Source organism: Salvelinus alpinus, chromosome 30 (assembly GCF_045679555.1).
Source record: "Salvelinus alpinus chromosome 30, SLU_Salpinus.1, whole genome shotgun sequence".
Lineage (NCBI taxonomy): Eukaryota > Metazoa > Chordata > Actinopteri > Salmoniformes > Salmonidae > Salvelinus > Salvelinus alpinus.
In genome coordinates, this window is record NC_092115.1 from 32,779,031 (window position 1) to 32,799,202 (window position 20,172).

The following is a 20,172-nucleotide window of genomic DNA, read 5'->3' on the forward strand; positions in this document are numbered from 1 at the left end:
GAGCTGCACCTGTACTTGATGCTAGTCTAAGGAAAGAGACAAAGGCTCCGTTGGTTTAAACACTGACCCCTTTCATAGAGCCAGGTTTATAAAGATATGTACCTTCAGTGGATGTGATGATTAGTAGAGGTTGTATGGGGTCATTTGTTGACGATGTGGTTAAGGTGGGGTTTTGGTCTTGTGAGTCAGTAGTAAGCAAACAGTACTTAGCAAAAAATCACTCATTCTTGTCTTGACAATCTTATTGAAATCATTAGCTTTATCAGACAGAGCGGCAGTTAGTGCATGACTACGCTTTGCATCTTGGAGCTATAGGTTATTTAGCACATTTTTCAAAATGTCAAATGAACGACATATCAATGTTTTGACATTCATTTACTTATAGTACTTTCACAGTTGAAAACCTAAACACTGTCTATTCAGATAAAATTCCCATAAAGGGATTAGGATACAGGATTAGAGATATAAATGCATGTTTTTTCTCTCTGTGTACTGTAAATTATTTGAAAATGCAGTACAGGTACAGCATCACATTCCTATCCATAGTATTAGTATCAAAAGAGAATACAACAGGGATAGCATAAAACAGTTTAGTGTTTTCTTCTATTGATCATTCAATGACTGAGAAGACATTCTGTCTCTCTCCAGACCTGTTCTTGTCCGGTACTCCTTTCTCCTTGTTCTCATCATGTGTGTCGTTTGTGTTTGTGTTCTGAAACCCTACACTGTTCCAGGTTAAACTACAGTCTCGATGTGGCCGATAGACTGGCTGATGAACATGTTCTCATTGGGCTGTATGTGAATCTCCTACAACACAACCCTACGTCATGGTTAGTCTGGATTCCTCTGTCTGTAAAGTAACAGTGGAAACTACTAGCTAGAGTGCCTTCAGAAAATATTCTTACCCCTTCACTTATTCCACATTTTGTTGTGTTATAGCCTGAATTCAACATGGATCAAATATTTTTTCTCTCTCGCCCATTTACACACAATATACCATAATGACAAAGTGAGAAAAAAATGTAAGAAATTTTAGCAAATCTATTGAAAATTAACAGAAATATCGAATTTACATAAGTATTCACACCGCTGAGTCAATACATGTTAGAATCACCTTTGGCAGCGATTACAGCTGTGAATCTTTCTGGGTAAGTCTCTAAGAGCTTTGCACAGCTTGATTTTACAATATTTGCACGTTCTTTTTAGAATTCTTCAAGCTCTGTCAAGTTGTTTTTTGATCATTGCTAGATAGCCATTTTCAAGTTTTGCCATAGAATTTCAAGCCAATTTAAGACAAAACTACATTTGAAGTCGGAAGTTTACATACACTTAGGTTGGAGTCATTAAAACTCGTTTTTCAACCACTCCACAAATTTCTTGTTAACAAACTATAGTTTTGGCAAGTCGGTTAGGACATCTACTGTATGCATATCATAAGTAATTTTTCCAACAATTGTTTACAGACAGATTATTTCACTTATAATTCACTATCACAATTGCAGTGGGTCAGAAGTGTACATACACTAAGTTGACTGTGTCTTTAAACAGCTTGGAAAATTCCAGAAAATTATGTCATGGCTTTAGAAGCTTCTGATAGGCTAATTGACATCATTTCAGTCAATTGAAGGTGTACCTGTGGATGTATTTCAAGACCTACCTTCAAATTGGTTCATCCTTGGGAGCAATTTCCAAACGCCTGAAGGTACCAAGTTCATCTGTACAAACAATAGTACGCAAGTATAAACACCATGGGACCACGCAGCTGTCATACTCCTCAGGAAGGAGACGCGTTCTGTCTCCTAGAGAACGTATTTTGGTGCGAAAAGTGCAAATCAATCCCAGAACAACAGCAAAGGACCTTGTGAAGATGCTGGAAGAAACAGGTACAAAGTATCTATATCCACAGTGAAACGAGTCCTATATCGACATAACCTGAAAGGCCGTTCAGCAAGGAAAAAGCCACTGCTCCAAAACCGCCATAAAAAGCCAGACTACGGTTTGCAACTGCACATGGGGACAAAGATTGTACTTTTTGGAGAAATGTTCTCTGGTCTGATGAAACAAAAATAGAACTGTTTGGCCATAATGACCATCGTTATGTTTGGAGGAAAAAGGGGGAGGCTTGCAAGCCGAAGAACATCATCCCAACTGTGAAGCACGGGGGTGGCAGCATCATGTTGGGGGGTGCTTTGCTGCAGGAGGGACTGGTGCACTTCACAAAATAGATGGCATCATGAGGCAGGAAAATTATGTGGATAGATTGAAGTAACATCTCAAGACATCAGTCAGGAAGTTAAAGCTTGGTCGCAAATGGGTCTTCCAAATGGACAGTGACCCCAAGCATACTTCCAAAGTTGTGGCAAAATGGTTTAAGGACAACAAAGTCAAGGTATTGGAGTGGCCATCACAAAGCCCTGACTTCAATCCTAAAGAAAAATTGTGGGCAGAACTGAAAAAGCATGTGCGAGCAAGGAAGCCTACAAGCCTGACTCAGTTACACCAGCTCTGTCAGGAGGAATGGGCCAAAATTCACCCAACTTATTGTGGGAAGCTTGTGGAAGGCTACCTGAAACGTTTGACCCAAGTTAAACTATTTAAAGGCAATGCTACCGAATACTAATTGAGTGTATGTAAACTTCTGACCCACTGGGAATGTGATGTAAGAAATAAAAGCTGAAATAAATCATTCTCTCTACTATTATTATGACATTTCACATTCTTAAAATAAAGTGGTGATCCTAACTGACCTAAGACAGGGAATGTTTACTAGGATTAAATGTAAGGAATTGTGAAAAACTGAGTTTAAATGTATTTGGCTGAGGTGTATGTAAACTTCCGACTTCAACTGTATAACTAGGCCACTCAGGAACATTCAATGTCATCTTGGTAAGAAACTCCAGTGTATATTTGGCCTTGTGTTTTAGGTCATTGTCTTGCTGAAAGGTGAATTTGTCTCCCGGTGTCTATTGGAAAGCAGACTGAACCAGGTTTTCCTTGCACCTCTATTCTGTTTATTTTTATCTTTAAAAAAACTCCCTGGTCCTTGCTGATGACAAGCATACCCATTACATGATGCAGCCACGACCATGCTTGAAAATATGAAGAGTGGTACTAAGTGATGTGTTGTGTTGGATTTGCTCCAAACGTAACAGTTTGTATTATTGCAAACAGAACACATGTTTTGGAATAGTTTTACACAGCCATTTGCACAGCCATTAAACTCTGTAACTGTTTTAAAGTCACCATTAGTCTCATGCTGAAATACTGAAGGGGTTTCCTTCCTCTCCGGCAACTGAGTTAGAAATGACGCCTGTAACTTTGTAGCGTATTGATACACTATTCAAAGTGTAATTAATATTTTCACCTTGCTCAAAGGGATGTATGCAATGCCTGCATTTTTTACCCATATACCAATAGGTGCCTTTGGAAAAATTCCCTCGTCTTTGTGGTTGAATCTGTGTTTGAAATTCACTGCTCAACTGAGGGGGTACAGAGATGAGGTAGTCAATCAAAAATCATGTTAAGGGCCTTCCGTGTGGCGCAACGGTCAACCTGGTTTGATCCCAGGTTGTGTCACCGCCGGCTGTGACCGGGAGACCCATGAGGCGGTGCGCAATTGGCCCAGCATCGTCTGGGTTAGGGGAGGGTTTGGCTGGCTGGGATTTCCTTGTCCCATTGCGGTCTAGTGACTCCTTGTGGCGGGCCGGGCGCCTGCAAGCTGACTCCGGCTGCTAGCGATGGGACAAGACTGTAAATACCAATTGTATATCACGAAAAAGGGGTAAAAGTAAACCCCCCAAAAATATATAGCAATTTGAAACACTATTATTGCACACAAAGTCTATGCAACTTATTATGTGACTTGTTAAGCAAAGTTTTACTCCTGGACTTATTTAGGAATGCTATAATAAAGGGGTTGAATACTTATTGACTGAAAACAGCTTTTCATTTTTAATTAATTCGTAAAAAATTATAAAAACATAATTCCACTTTGACATTATGGGGTATTGTGTATTGGCCAGAGACACAACGTCTAATTGTAATCAATTTTAAATTCAGGCTGCAACGACAAAATGTGGAAAAAGTCAAGGGGTTTGAATACTTTCTGAAGCCACTGTATTCACATTGTATTTACACCACCCCTGGCACGGCTCTCCCTTTATTAATTGGAGCTACAAGCCTTAATACTGCATACACTACTCACGTCAAGCAGAATAAATGAAGAATGTCTATTCACAAACCATTGACTTGTCTTTTAACAGCTGACATACAGTAATGTAGCTAAGCCATTAGAAAATGTAACACTTTTTTCATACACCATAATGCTTTTGCCAGCTGTTGTGCTACTTAGCAATCATTTTTGAAGGCTAAATCAACATTGTCTTGCTCATTAAGATGTTACAGGGCTGTAGAAAGTTGCATTTGTTTTGCTCTTCACATAGTAAAAATCTAGTTTACTGCCCTAGAATTGTCATTTTAATGTGCTTTTGATGACAGCTTAGAATTTGCTGCTTTTCCTTTAATTTGATAAGTGGCAGTAGTCAGTTATTTTCAGAGAACATCTGTGTGTTTATGTTGGTCCTCTATTAGAACAACTTGGACCGTTACATTAAATAGTTTGATTGGATTTCGATTCTTGGACTTTAGTGCGTTCATGAGTTGCAATAAATGCTGTACAATACATCTCAAAGTTTTCTACAGTATTGGAATTGTTCCTTTTCTCTGAAAGGAAACTCAGACCTTAACAAAATTATCCAGTGGAAGCTACTGACCGTTTACTGAAGTATCCATCCAAATGGACTATTTTGTAAGGGTGCTAAGATTGTAGGAATCATCTGCTTTAGTCCTTGCTGTTCCTCTCTCCTGCTGCCTCCGCGTCTCTTGACTCTGTGCAGTAGTATCATCTTAGAGATCTTTCTGCAGATGAAAAATACTTACAGTTTCAACTGCATGTTACCTTCCTTAGCATTTGTATAAGCTTAATGTTGTTCTTTAGTGCGTATAGTGTGTGTGTGTGTGTGTGTGTGTGTGTGTGTGTGTTTGTGTGCGCGCGCGTTGGTATCTAGCTGCTTTAAGGCTTTGGCAAAATGGCTATGATTTGTCCCTAAATAGCATCACCAATTGACAAACAAACTACCAGTGTTTGCATGTAAATACTGTGCATTATACTTAACTAAACAATCATAAAGATACACTGTTCCAATTATCATTTCCATGAGGAAATTCCCATGAAATATTCTTTCCCAATGTATATACAGTAATGTAAGTAAGTACAGAACTACTTTTTATATTTGGCTGCGGTAAATATGTAGGTGGAAGTGTGACTCTGTCTCCTCTCCTCTTTCCACCTGTAAACAGTTTGCTGGAGAGCAGTAACCACCAGGATGAAGAGCACAGTCTCATCGCCCGCTATGCTGCTAGACTGGCCTCTGACTCAGCCGCCGCGGTGAGACACATGCTATCTGAGGGCATAGAGGGAGAAAACACCATGAAAACACCATGAAAACACCTGACATCTTTATGTGCACAACACAAATACACATTTTGTTCCAATTGCCTGTCTCTGAAGATAAAAGTTGAGCGTGGGCCCTGAGTCAGGTCACCCAGTCAGGAAAAACTTGTGCCCCTAAGCATATGTGGTGGTTTATGAGTAGCATTGAATAAGGAAATAACATCAGCAGGATTAACCTCAGTACAGTAGATAATGTCATGTGTCCCTGTGTGTTATGGTAATGTCATGATAATGTCATGTGTCTCTGTGTGTTATGGTAATGTCATGATAATGTCACGTGTCTCTGTGTTTTACAGCAACAAGCCCAGCAGCAGAGGGTCCCCAACGACATCTCTTTCTCTCTGGACGCCAACAAGCAGCAGAGGCAGCTTATTGCCGAGCTGGAGAGCAAAAACAGGTCAGGGATGGATTCCCTCTTAATTCGCTTTTCTCTCTCTGTTCGCCTCTTTTTTCCAACCCTGCCAATCGTGCCAAATTACAAGAATGGTGATAACTTACATAATGTTCTACCCCATGTGCTTCTCACACAAGCTGTGATCGCAAGTTATTCTAATAGGCTGTAGTAGGGCTGTGACGATTACGGAATTTTGGGTAACAGTCAATTGTCATGCAAATAGCCACGGTTATTATCATAATTGTCATCATAATTGTTTTGAACTTGTAATGCATCTTTCAAAATTAGCTACGCCACTAATAAATGCAACAACACAGCTTTGATGAATGGTTTTGACCGCTTGGAACTTTTGGAAATTAAGCTTATCCTCCCGACCGTGCCGTTCTGCTCGTAAAATGAGCAGAATGGCACCAAACTTTACCCACTTGTACAAATTAAACTGCTATTGGGTAAACTATATCTACTTGAATATAAAGTTGAACTCCCCTTCTTTTAAAATGAATGTATTATTACGATTGTGACGTTTTTTCAGTTATTGTCCATAATTGTCGGTTACACGATTATACATGTTCATACCGGTGATGCAACATGGGGTGTTATTTTTTTCTCTCTCAATGTTAAAAAAAACAAACAATGGGCCTCCCGAATGGCGCAGCGGTCTAAGGCACTGCATCACCACAGATCCTGGTTCGATACCGTGCTGTGTTGCAGGCGGCCATGACTGGGAGACCCATGTTGCGACGCACAATTGGCCAAGCGTCGTCCGGGTTAGGGGTGGGTTTGGCCGGCCGGGATCTCCTTGTCCCATCTACTCTAGCGACTCCTGTGGCGGGCCGGGCGCATAGGAAAAAAGCCCCCAAGAATTCAGTTACCAAAAAGCTAACCAGATGCTAACAAATACTAAGTATATAGTGGATGCTAGGTAAATGCTAACGAGCTCATAAAGTTATTCAAGATTCTCGAAAGGCTACTTACTCACAGTTTGCTGCACACACAAAACAAATATAAGATGGCAGGGATGTCAAGCTAGGAGTGGATTGTCTCTACTATTACCAAGATTTAAGAAGCTTGATCTTGCAAGGTAACATTAGCCCCTTGGCTAGCAAGTTAGAAAACCAAATACGCAGCTGGAGAGAATTTATTTGGTACATCTTAAATAGTTATTTGGTAACTTAATAGCGATAAGATATATAGCTGACAAACAGTCAATTTCATACAAGTTTAACTTGATCACCTCACTAACTTGCGCTGCAGAGGAATATGACTCTGTTTTGCTTCTTTGTTAACAACCACACGTGACTGGCTCAACAGCTGTTTTGGTGAACTACCGGTAAGCTTCATGATAAAACATTATCTAACAGGTGAAATGAAAAATGCGATTTGCTTCATCTATTAATGCACAAGTTGACTGCAGGTATTTATTTAAAAAGTACAAATTTCAAAATGTATTCAAAAACAAACCACACATTTTTTCTACGGTATTGAAAATCATACCGTGAGCATTTCAAAATACTGAGGAATACGGTATATATGGTATACTTCCCAACCCTAGTGACAGCCCTTGGCTGTAGCCCTGTTTTCATGGTAGTACCAGAAATATTTGACAGCAAGTCAAATTACTTGATGTGGTTGTGGTAGACTTAATGTAGTCAAGCTAGCTGTTAATAATAATAATAATAATTTGGTGCTTAGGAAATGTCCTATTTCACACATGTACAAGTTTGTATATTATATGCATGTGTGAACTGGAAATCTGTTTTTTGCATATCCCAACTCCCCCTAAGACTGGTTCACGGCCAGGGTCAGCCATTATCAACAGCGACCCTGGAACAATTAGGTTGAAGTCCCTTGCTCAAGGGCACATCAACAGATTTTTCACCTTGTCAGCTAGAGGATTCAAACAAGCAACCTTTTGGTGACTGGCCCAACACTCTAACCGCTAGGTTACCTGCCGTCCCTAGACCCCCCACCTGTAAGCCAAAACACACCATCTGAATTGCACAAAACAAAACCATACTGAACAAAAATATAAATGCAACATTCAACAATTTCAACGATTTTCCTGAGTCACAGTTCATTGAAGGAAATCATTCAATTTAAATATATAAATAATTCTATGGATTTCTATGGATTATTCTATGCACTATTCTATGGATTTCATATGACTTGGCAGGGGCGCAGCTATGGGTGGGCTTGGGAGAGCATAGGCCCATCCACTTAGGAGCCAAGCCCACCCCCTGGGGAGCCAGCCGCAGACTATCAGAATTTTCGCTCACAAAGGGGCTTTATTACAGACAGAAATACTCCTCCTCAGTTTCGGCGGCTTATGGTAAATTATCTGGCAACAGTTCTGGTGGACATTCTTGCAGTCAGCATGCCAATTGCACGCTCCCTCAAAACCTGAGACATCTGTGGCATTGTGTTGTGTGACAAAACTGCACATTTTAGAGTGTCCTTTTATTGTCCCCACCACAAGGTGCACCTGTGTAATGATCATTTTAAACAGCTTCTTGATATGCCACGCCTGTCAGGTGGATGGATTATATTGGCAAACGAGAATTGTTCACTAACAGGGATGTAAACAAATGTGTGCATAACATTTGAGTGAATTAAGCTTTTTGTGCGTATGGAACATTTTGGGATCTTTTATTTCAGCTCATGAAACATGGGACCAACACTTTACATGTTGCGTTTATATTTTTGTTCAGTTATACTTCAGAAAGTTTACATATGTGATATACTAGCTTCAACTGGCATGTGTGTACGTGTGTATCACAGAGAGATCTTGCAAGAGATCCAGCGCCTGCGAGTGCAGCACGAGCAGGCCTCCCAGCCGCCAACGGGCACCGCCCAACAGAACCCCACTCTGCTGGCCGAGCTACGTCTTCTCAGGTAGACCCATATCAAGTTTCTTTAAAAAAAAAAAATCTTACCATGTAAATGGACATTTAAATGTGTGCATATAAACTCAACAAAAAAAGAAATGTCCTCACTGTCAACTGCGTTTATTTTCAGCAAACTTAACATGTGTCCATATTTGTATGAACATAACAAGATTCAACAACTGAGACATAAAGTGAACAAGTTCCACAGACATGTGACGAACAGAAATTGGGTCAAAATCAAAAGTAACAGTCTGTATCTGGTGTGGCCACCAGCTGCATTAAGTACTGCAGTGCATCTCCTCCTCGTGGACTGCACCAGATTTGAGAGTTCTTGCTGTGAGATGTTACCCCAGTCTTCCACAAAGGCACCTGCAAGTTCCCTAACATTTCTGGGGGGAATGGCCCTAGCCCTCACCCTCCGATCCAACAGGCCCCAGACGTGCTCAATGGGATTGAGATCCGGGCTCTTCGCTGGCCATGGCAGAACACTGACATTCCTGTCTTGCAGGAAATCACGCACAGAACGAGCAGTATGGCTGGTGGCATTGTCATGCTGGAGGGTCATGTATGGATGAGCGTGCAGGAAGGGTACCACATGAGGGAGGAGGATGTCTTCCCTGTAACGCACAGTGTTGAGATTGCCTGCAATGACAACAAGCTCAGTCCGATGATGCTGTGACACACCGCCCCAGACCATGACGGACCCTCCACCTCCAAATCGACCCCGCTCCAGAGTACAGGCCTCGGTGTAAAGCTCATTCCTTCGACGATAAACGCAACTTCGACCATCACCCCTGGTGAGACAAAACTGCGAATCTTCAGTGAAGAGCACTTTTTGGTCTTGGGCTCTTTTTCATGGTTCGGGCTAGGCCTCTTAGTTCCAGTGAAGGGAAATCTTAAAGCTAAAGCATACAATGACATTCTAGACGATTCTGTGCTTCCAACTTTGTGCCAATAGTTTGGGGAAGGCCCTTTCCTGTTTCTGCATGACAATGCCCCCGTGCACAAAACGAGGTCCATTTAGAAAGGGTTTGTTGAGATCGGTGTGGAAGAACTTGACTGGCCTGCAGAGAGCCCTGACCTCAACCCCATCGAACAGCTTTCGGATGAATTGGAACACTGACTGCGAGCCAGAACCAATCACCCAACATCAGTGCCAGGCCTCATTAATGAATGGCTGAATGGAAGCAACTCCCCGCAGCAATGTTCCAACATCTAGTGGAAAGCCTTCCCAGAAGAGTGGAGACTGTTATAGCAGCAAAGGGGGGACCAACTCCATATTAATGCCCATGATTTTGGAATGAGATGTTCGATGAGCAGGTGTCAACATATTTTGGTCATGTAGTGGGTACATATATATATTATTGTTGTTTTTCCTCAACCAGGCAACGCAAAGATGAGCTGGAGCAGAGGATGTCTGCTCTGCAGGAGAGTCGCAGGGAACTCATGGTACAGCTGGAGCAGCTGATGCTGCTGCTGAAGGTGCGTAAGAAACGCACTGTGCATGCAATACAGTTTCATTTCTACTATAATGTAGGCCTACTCAGTCCCCTCCAGAAATCGCGATTCTGTGATCGCAACATTTTTGCAAATGTATTTGCGAGGGCTTGAAAATTTGACCAATCACCGCACTATTTCTGCATAAAACTGGCCCTGCAGCGCAGTACAAAAAGAGGGCTCGCAATTTCAACCATTCAGCGCACATTTACCACATTTTTTTATTTTTATTTAACCTTTATTTAACTAGGCAAGTCAGTTAAGAACAAATTCTTATTTACAATGACGGCCTACCCCGGCCAAACCCTAACGACGCTGGGCCAATATGGTTCAATCAAGTCAAACGTCAACAAACGTTCCCTCGTCAGCGCATTTTTTGCGATTAATTGGACAAAATCATTGCATATTACCATGCTAAATATCAGAATAGCCGCTGCAAAATCAAGCATTTCTGCCCACAAATATCCCTCCAGCTAAATCCTGGAGGGACTGGGGAGGAGAGAAAATAGAATGCACGTTTCATTATTTGCCCACTAGAGGGCGCACTTGTTCAACTTTCACTAAGGAACTTCCCTGGTGTTAGTAAATCCTGAGGCGTTACTCTGGTCTTGACAGGTCTTCCCTTCTCATCCTCTGACCATAGCCCATAACTCTGTCTTTATCAAAAATGACTTTGTGTTCCCCAGTTTCTTCCATGTTAAGATATCGAGATATATGATTTAACAGACCTTCTTCTGGTCTGTCTACCCAAGGACAGTGGATTATGACCACTGACAATATACAATCAACATCACTTTCACATAATAAAACAGTATATAGGATAATATTCAGCCGGAGAGTCAGTCACAACAATAATGGATAGAGAAAGGGGTTTAAGAATTCTGACATAAACTGCTTACTCTACTGGCTTAAGTGGTAAGGCTATCAATCGAATTACTCAACTGAAAGGATCAATGCAAATCCAGTTAGCCCTACCTAGCATTAGCATGCTAGCATCAGACTTGCTTTAGGCCTAGGCAGAAAATCCCAATAGGTTTTTACATGTGAAAGAAATTGTCTTCATTGAATGATTATGCTATTGTGTGTTTTTTGGGACGGTAAATGAATAACATTTTTTCTTAACAGGAGGAGGAAAGGAAGCAAGCTGTAAGTCTGTCTGTAAAACCTAAAAATAACTAATGCTTCTTTCAAAGAGATGTGAAGAGACTTGGGGACAAATGAATGTGAATATATTCTGTTTGTTTGTGGTTTTGCTGACAATATGTGATCAGCTCTCATTGGAAATGAAAATGCAGCAGTCAGTTGAACTAACAGCATGTTAAATATTTAGATAATTTTGATTTAATGAAAAGTGCTATTAAATGAACTTACAATTCATTATGGCATGTGTGCAATGTTTGTTGCTCACCAATTATGGATGTATTTTTTTGAATATTTTTTTTATATGCATAACCTAACAGCTTTTTCAGCACAGCTGGTCTGAACTTGAGGATTTTTTGCTCCATTACTGAGTCTTATAACATTGTAATTGACATATGGGAATGATAACATACATTTCTTGGAGGTTTTAAGCAGTGATGATGATTAGGACCTTGAAACTACAATCCCCACTTTACTTTCCCCATACAGACCTATAGAGATTCATAACGGAATCATTCAGTATAAAAATAGCTCCACCAACATTAGATAGATCAATGTTGATCAAGATAATCACTGGTTGTTACTGCACTGGTGTACTACTACTACTACTAATACTACTACTACTACTACTACTACAAATACTACCACTGAAACAGTGACAGGAAGGGACACCTAGAGTCACACTAAAACCCCTACTTCCTGTTTCAGACTCAGGGGCCTGGCTCCCCCCGCTCATCCCCCAGCCACGCAGTCAGCCGGCCCATCCCCATGCCAACCCAGTCAGAGTCTGCTGGCACCACACCCACTCACACCCCTCAGGACTCACTCATGGGTGTGGGAGGAGACGTGCAGGAGGCCTTCGCTCAGGGTAATACACACGTGCATGTATTCACTCACACACACACACACACACACACACACACACACACACACACACACACACACACACACACACACACACACACACACACATACACAACTTTACAGATGAGAGTGGATTGGCCTACTCTGGTTCTGGAGAGCCGCAGTCTTCACAGAGGCTCTGTTCTATCTCCAGGCCCCAGGAGAAACTTGAGAAATGACCTTCTTGTTGCTGCTGACTCCATCACCAACACCATGTCTTCATTGGTTAAAGAGCTCAATTCAGGTGATACTATAGTCTCACTGTTTCTATCTGACTTTTGAAAGTATACTTTGCTCATCCTTGCAACATTTTAACGCTGTGTTGTCTCCCTCAGAGGCTGGAAGTGAGACAGAGAGCAACATGGAACTGGTCTCCTCTCCCACTTCCGATCTTCTAGCACAGATGACCACTAAACCACGGTAAATACAGTATGCCATTGTATAGATGGCGCCAAAGAGGATGGCTGACGTTTTACATGCTCCTAACCAATTGTGCTATTTTGTTAGTTTTTTTTGCATTGTTTACAACTTATTTTTTTACTTATTTTGTACATAATGTTGCTGCTACCATCTCTTATGACCAACAATAACTTCTGGACATCAGAACTGGGATTACTCACCACGAACTGGAAGAAGCTTTTTCCTTTAACGAGTCCGACGCGAAGGATATACTGCTCTCCCGGGAACAGGCCCAGATCCCGGTCATTTGCGTGAAGAAAAGACAGAGTAAAAGAGGACGCAGATCGGGCTGCCTTCTGAGAATCCATAGGCAAGCGAGTAAACTCCCACTGCCATCCATTCTACTTGCTAACATGCTATCATTGGAAAATAAAATTGATGACCTACGATTGTGATTATCCTACCAACGGGACATTAAGAACTGTAATGTCTTATGTTTCACCGAGTCGTGGCAGAACAATGACACAAATAATATAGAGCTGGCGGGATTTTCCATGCACCGGCAGAACAGAGAACCTACGTCTGGTAAGACGAGGGGTGGGGGTGTGTGTCTTTTTGTCTAATATTAAAGAAGACTCGAGGTATTGCTCGCCTGAGGTAGAGTACCTTATGATAAGCTGTAGACCACACTATCTACCTAGAGAGTTCTCATCTATATTATTCATAGCCGTCTATTTACCACCACAGACCGATGCTGGCACTAAGACCACACTCAACCAAATCTATAAGTCCATAAGCAAACAAGAAAATGCTCACCTAGAAGGGGCGCTCCTAGTGACCGGAGACTTTAATGCAGGCAAACTTAAATCCGTTTTACCACATTTTTACCAGCATGTCACATGTGCAACCAGAGGAAAACAAACTCTAGACCACTTTTACTCCACACACAGAGATGCATACAAAGCTCTCCCCTGCCCTCCATTTGGCAAATCTGACCATAATTATATCCTCCTGATTCCTGCTTACAAGCAAAAACTAAAGCAGGAAGTACTAGTGACTCAATACGGAAGTGGTCAGATGACGCTGATGCTACGCTACAGGACTGTTTTGCTAGCACAGACAGGAATATGTTCCGGGATTCATCCAATGGCATTGAGGAGTACACCACCTCAGTCATCGGCTTCATCAATAAGTGCATCGACAACGTCGTCCCCACAGTGACCGTACGTACATATCCCAACCAGAAGCCATGGATTACAGGCAACATCCGCATCCGCAACATTCACAAAGCTGAGGGGCCAGATGGATTACCAGGACGTGTACTCAAAGCATGCGCGGACCAACTGTCAAGTGTCTTCACTGACATTTTCAACCTCTCCCTGACTGAGTCTATAATACCTACATGTTTCAAGCAGACCACCATAGTCTCTGTGCCCAAGGAAGTGAAGGTAACCTGCCCAAATGATTACCGCCCCGTAGTACTCACTTCGGTAGCCATGAAGTGCTTTGAAAGGCTGGTCATGGCTCACATCAACAGCATCCTCCCGCATACCCTAGACCCACTAAAATCTGAATAACGCCCCAACAGATCCACAGATGACGCAATCTCAATCGCACTCCACACTGTCCTTTCCCACCTGGACAAAAGAAACACCTATGTGAGAATGCTGTTCATTGACTACAGCTCAGCATTCAACACCACAGTGCCCACGAAGCTCATCACTAAGCTAAGGACCCTGGGACTAAACACCTCCCTCTGCAACTGGATCCTGGACTTGCTGCCGTGCCGCCCCCAGTTGGTATGGTTAGGCAACGAAAGTGTCTGCCATGCTGACCCTCAACACGGGGGCCCCTAAGGGGTGTGTACTTAGTCCCCTCCTGTACTCCCTGTTCACCCACGACTGCGTGGCCAAACACGACTCCAACACCATCATTAAGTTTTCTGACGACACAACAGTGGTAGGCCTGAACACCAACAATGATGAGACAGCCTATAGGGAGGAGGTCAGAGAGCTGGCAGTGTGGTGCCAGGACAACAATCTCTCCCTCAATGTGAGCAAGACAAAGTAGCTGATCGTGGACTACAGGAAAAGGCAGGCCAAACAGGCCTCCATTAACATCGACGGGGCTGTAGTGGAGTGGGTCGAAAATTCAAGTTCCTTGGTGTCCACATCACCCACAAACTATCATGGTCCAAACACACCAAGACAGTCGTGAAGAGGGCATGACAAAGCCTTTTCCTCCTATGGAGACTGAAAAGATTTGGCATGGGTCCTCAGATCCTCAAAATGTTCTACAGGTGCACCATCGAGAGCATCTTGACCGATTGCATCACCGTCTGGTATGGCAACTGCTCGGCGTCTGACCGTAAGGCGCTTCAGAGCCCAAACTTCCTGCAATCCAGGATCTATATAATAGGCGGTGTCAGAGGAAAGTCCATAAAATTGTCAGAGACTCCAGTCGCTTCTACCCCGAAGCCATAAGACTGCTGAACAATTTCTCAAATGTCCACCGGACTATTACATTGACCCCCACACCCCTCCATTTGTTTTGTACACTGGTGCTACTCGCTGTTTATTATCTATGCATAGTCACTTCACCCCTGCCTACATGTACAAATTACCTAAACTAAACTGTACGTACCCTCGCACACTTACTCAGTACCAGTACCCCCTGTATATAGCCTCGTTATTGTTATGTTATTGTGTTACTTTTTATTATTTTACATTTTTTACTTTAGTTTATTTGGTAAATATTTTCTTAACTCTTCTTGAACTGCAGTGATGGTTAAGGGCTTGTAAGTAAGCATTTCACGGTAAGGTCTACACTTGTTGTATATCAGCGCATGTGACAAATAAAGTATGATTTGATGCAGTATGCAGTATGCAGTATGCAGATCAGTACTTGACTTGGGCAGAAGCTCACCGGAACTGAGTTCTTGCACCTCAAATAGAATATTAGCTCAAAAGTATTGAGGGGTTCCTGCACCTGAATATAAATGGTACCGGCACCCAAAATGAGTACTGGCACCTATTTCAGTCCACGTCAAGCACTGGTGCAGATCTAGGAATCTAGGAATCTATAAAGGCTGCGCAATCATATACAGTAGATTTTAGTATGGTAATGTTGGATGTACCTCCATAGTGTTGGTGGCAGGAACACTGGTGGAGTTGAGGAGGAGTGCTATGAGAACGACCTGGTTCAGGTGCTGGAGGATGAGCTGAAGATGGAGGAACTACTAAAACACAGACAGGAGCAAGAGAAAACCCGTATGGTGAGCTATGGTTAAATATATTTAAAATGAGGGGAAGTAGTGCATTACAAAACATATTTCTTATATTATTCTTTGAAATCTTCTCTCTTTGTCTTGGCTATGTTCCTGGTGTCATACAGGTGACATTGCAGCAATGACCATGTTGAACCAGTTTTGTGGTAAGTAGCCTAATTCATTTCTCTGTCGTCTTCTACCTCTTCTCACAATTTGAAATATATTGTTTCTCACTACACTATATGCCAACTCAGATGGGCAGAGTATTTAACTCCCTATCCTCTGAACAGGTAAACAATATGCAAAGCAACAAAAGTAGAAAAACACTGGAAGATGGATGAGAAGAGAAGGCACAGAGAGGCTTATGAGGAGATGATGGTCCACGCGCATGCATGATCTCCAAGTCAAGCTGAAGAAGAAGTGACAGGAAGGAAGGATCAAAGTTATGACACTGCTAAATCCAACAATAGAATACATAGTTATATTATGTAAAGATCTATTTTTAAAACCAACAGCATATTTAAGTGAATACTGTGAACTGATATGGAGAGATCATATAACAGCAGAGCTGTCTATTATACCACCGGTGCCATAAAATCAAGTAACTTTATTGGGAATTATTTGTTGATTTTGAATCATATTATGTTTAGGTAAGAGCTGTTGAAGAATTGTGCAAGTATATGTTGTAGGTGTATGGTGGACAAACCAGGCCGTTGTGTTTCAGTGAGATTGCTTTTGAATCCAAATATTAACCTGGTTGATGTGTAAACTGAGGCACAACTGTCTATAACCTAGAGGTTAGCTATAGTATGTCTGACCCCTATGACCAGGTTGGCCTACCAGTCCAAGGATTTTTAACTACTGGTGTTGTTTGGCTTTTGTATGTGTTGTTTGACCTTTTATCTTTGCTTTTAACCAATTGAAAGAGTGGCTTGTCAGAGAATGTATTTCTTTTGACATATCTCATATTGTGTGCACTGCCTTAGCTGATTAGCCTAGCTCACCTTTGGATGGGGTACAGACAAACCTTCAATGCAACATATCGCTAACATTGTTTCTGCCACTGTTAAAATGTAAATGTTCATCACTGTCAAAATCACATTGTTTAATTCACCCATAAATATTGCCTAGTAGTTAATAGTACTAGCTATTAGTAAGAACTTTGTGGCAGAAGGACAATGTTATTTATATCTTCTGTATTTTGTGTTTGCCACGTTGCATATTTAATTGAATTCCACCTGGTGTATTGAGCCTGTAGGTGATACTAAGCGAATGAGACCGTATAGGAAGAACAAGCTGAACCTATGATAATTCTGATGCTGGAAAGTGTTATTGTCTACTGAGGGATTTAGTTAACTAATAGCTATATGTTGATGAAGAGTTATAGTTGAGTTTATTTTATTAATACCTGCTTGAGATTTAAAGATGTGATGACAGACATGAAATTGGAGTAGGAAGTACAATACCTTAAAGAAGAATAGAATGGAAAACATTGTTCATAGCACTTCAGATTCAAAGGTTTACACTTGCAAGAACGGAGAACATTGTTTGTTTACCATGTTTCAGAATCAATATCTACTGTCTTACCATAGATTTTGAAGTTGCTTTGTCATTTAAATGTTCTGACCAAATTATTAGCGTTTTTCTGCTCACTCACACACAAATCTCTCTCAAACATACACTCAAAGACGCTCACAGTCACACTCTTGATACCTGAGCTCAGTGTGTGTAAAATGTTACCCAGTCACTTTAAAAGAAGTGGTGCAAGCCAATTTTAAATCATAAATGTGTGAAATATATGTAGTATGATTTTTGAGCTAGTTCATATCAGTGATTTTGCATGTTGGTGATGATGCATAATAAAGAATTGACACAACATGAGAATGTTGTCTCTATGAGCTCTTTCTTGCTTATTTTTTCCATCACTTATGAAAGGCACCTGGCACTGCATAGCCTGGAATGAACTGAAACAATGGTGAAATGGAGCACATCAGTTTGGATTCTGGGCTAGCACTATGAATTCCCATAGGCTTGGTTCACTGCTCCACATTTATTATCTGACACTAGTTTACTGCTGACAGCTCACTAATTCATCACATACCATCCCAGCTAGAACAAAAAAAAGCAGACAACCATTGCTAGATGAGATCATTGCACTCATACTTTTGTAAAACTGCCCACTTACAGTAGGTGTATCTCTTGGCTATTGTCAGTAAGATAGGATCCCTGTCAAATAGGGAATTATGTCAACTTGAATACTAAGAATTAAAAACAGTAGGGGAAAAATGCAGGCATCAGCTGGTATTGAACATCTGAAATTCTGTCAAATAATCCCTTGGGCCAAAGAAAAGGCCTTTGACTAATCACTTCAGCCAAGGTAATCTTAAATGCTAATGTTTTTCATGCTTTCTTGCTCCTGATTTATGAAGCGGAAACCATCGTCTCATTGATTTGCCAGCTCTGTCCTCTGTGTCTGCTCCCCTGCTCTTGCTTGACATGCCACTCCATCATCTGTCTTCCTCCTCTCTACGAAGGACTTGATTGCCTGCCCCCTGCAGAGGAAGAAGTATCTCAGCACCCAGAACCAAATAATGTTTGCAACACGACAATTAGCTGTGTTTCTTTCCTACAAGCGGTGGTCCTACCAGTCGTTGGGTCCAACACAAATTATTACTCGTCATTCACTTTCATTGTTTGTTTTCTTGAGTGCCTGCACAGACATTGCTACACACGCTATGATGATATGTACCTGAGTACCTCAATGGCCCGTTTCCTAGACATATATTAAGCCTAAAGGGTTGAAAAGGACTAAAAGCATTCTTAATGGAGATTACCCATTGAGCTTAATCTGTGTCTGGGAAACAGGCACCAAGAGCAGGGGCGCAACTTCTTTTTTTTATTCCCCCCCTTCTAAAACCAAAGTTGCACCCCTGACCAAGAGTATACACTTTTGCAAATGGCACACTATGATTGACCAATATCTGAGAGATTTTCTGTGACACTTTATATAATTGCTGTGTGCTAAGAGAAATGCCAAGGGAAATATTTTTGGGATGATTAGAAAAGTCTATATGGTATTCCTAGCCTCACAAGATACATTTAAACAAACACATGACATTTGTTTGGATTTAGAGCTTAATTTAGCAAATGTGGAAACTATATATACTTATCATATCCAATTTGGAATAGGAATCTTGAAGGTTAAACCCTTCATTTGAAGTACAAGATGCATAGTTGCGTAATTTAAAATAAATATAAAATATAAAACATGAAGCATTAAGAAATTAAATAACATATTGCATTATCTGTAAACATTGTGTTATTGTATGATAATAAAATAAATGCGCACATGCATTATTTATCATGTACAAAACAAGGAGAGAGGGAGAGGCACTTTAGCGCTTAGGTTACTTCGATGCCCACATACAGCTGTCCTCAATGAGCAACGCATCAAGTTATGACAGGTCGAAATCACTCCAGATCAAGCCCATTAGCTTCTGCAACGCCTGTCGAAGAAAATATGTGTCCGTTGTCGGCGTCATCAGCTTCTACAATCGGTGGATTCGATTATGCTGAGCCGCGTGACACCGGTCTATGGCCCATGACGTATTCGGGCAAAAGCGGTGAGGGAGGAGCACTATTCTCAAATCGAACAGTAATCTGTGAGGCTGTGATGCTGGGTCATGTTGTATACAAGGCAGCTTGGTGCATTGTCCAGAAACATATAGCATCTCTTTTTCATAAAATATAGACCTAGGCTATGTTTGTATTTTCGAACTAGTTTTCATTGAGAAGGCAGATAAAGTATTTTTATCAAAAGCAATCACTTTTGCACGTGAATCCTACTCATTACTCCCAATGCTTAATTAAATTGCTTTGTTTTGAGCCGATTTCACCCTGGCCATTTTTTGTTCAGAACAACTGGAAACGCGGAAATCTAAGACTTCCGACTTCAGTGCGTTCAAGACAACTAGGAACTCGAGAAAAAATTCTGACGGGGAAAATCGTTTTAAAACGGTCATCCAACTTGGAATTTCAAGTCGGAAAATCTAGCATCTTTTTTTTCTAGAGCTCCCACTTTCTGGCCTGAAGATCACTGACATCATGATTTTACCTAATTCCGATTTCCGATCAATTTTCACCCGTTGCAAAACACTCCTGCACGGGAACCCGG

At 41.4% G+C, this 20,172-nt stretch overlaps 1 protein-coding gene across 12 annotated transcripts in view; it reads left to right on the forward strand.

Annotated features, from left to right (window-relative positions):
• The window catches only part of LOC139560628 (dystrobrevin alpha-like), a 39,846-nt gene extending 21,950 nt beyond the window's left edge, over positions 1 to 17,896 (forward strand). For 4 of the 12 annotated variants that reach the window (XM_071377565.1, XM_071377564.1, XM_071377568.1 and 1 more), the window contains 12 exons: positions 735 to 830; positions 5,359 to 5,446; positions 5,809 to 5,909; positions 8,685 to 8,798; positions 10,177 to 10,273; positions 11,414 to 11,434; positions 12,137 to 12,296; positions 12,486 to 12,575; positions 12,667 to 12,751; positions 15,875 to 16,004; positions 16,124 to 16,162; positions 16,289 to 17,896. In XM_071377565.1, coding sequence (XP_071233666.1) covers positions 735 to 830; positions 5,359 to 5,446; positions 5,809 to 5,909; positions 8,685 to 8,798; positions 10,177 to 10,273; positions 11,414 to 11,434; positions 12,137 to 12,296; positions 12,486 to 12,575; positions 12,667 to 12,751; positions 15,875 to 16,004; positions 16,124 to 16,141 — 1,000 coding nt within the window. In that variant the 3' untranslated portion in view covers positions 16,142 to 16,162; positions 16,289 to 17,896. Of the gene's footprint in view, positions 1 to 734; positions 831 to 5,358; positions 5,447 to 5,808; positions 5,910 to 7,217; positions 7,237 to 8,684; positions 8,799 to 10,176; positions 10,274 to 11,413; positions 11,435 to 12,136; positions 12,297 to 12,485; positions 12,576 to 12,666; positions 12,752 to 15,874; positions 16,005 to 16,123; positions 16,163 to 16,288 lie in introns of those variants that run through there. The other 8 variants (XM_071377569.1, XM_071377571.1, XM_071377567.1 and 5 more) reach the window with 5 other exon arrangements.
• Positions 17,897 to 20,172: the final 2,276 nt, after the last annotated feature.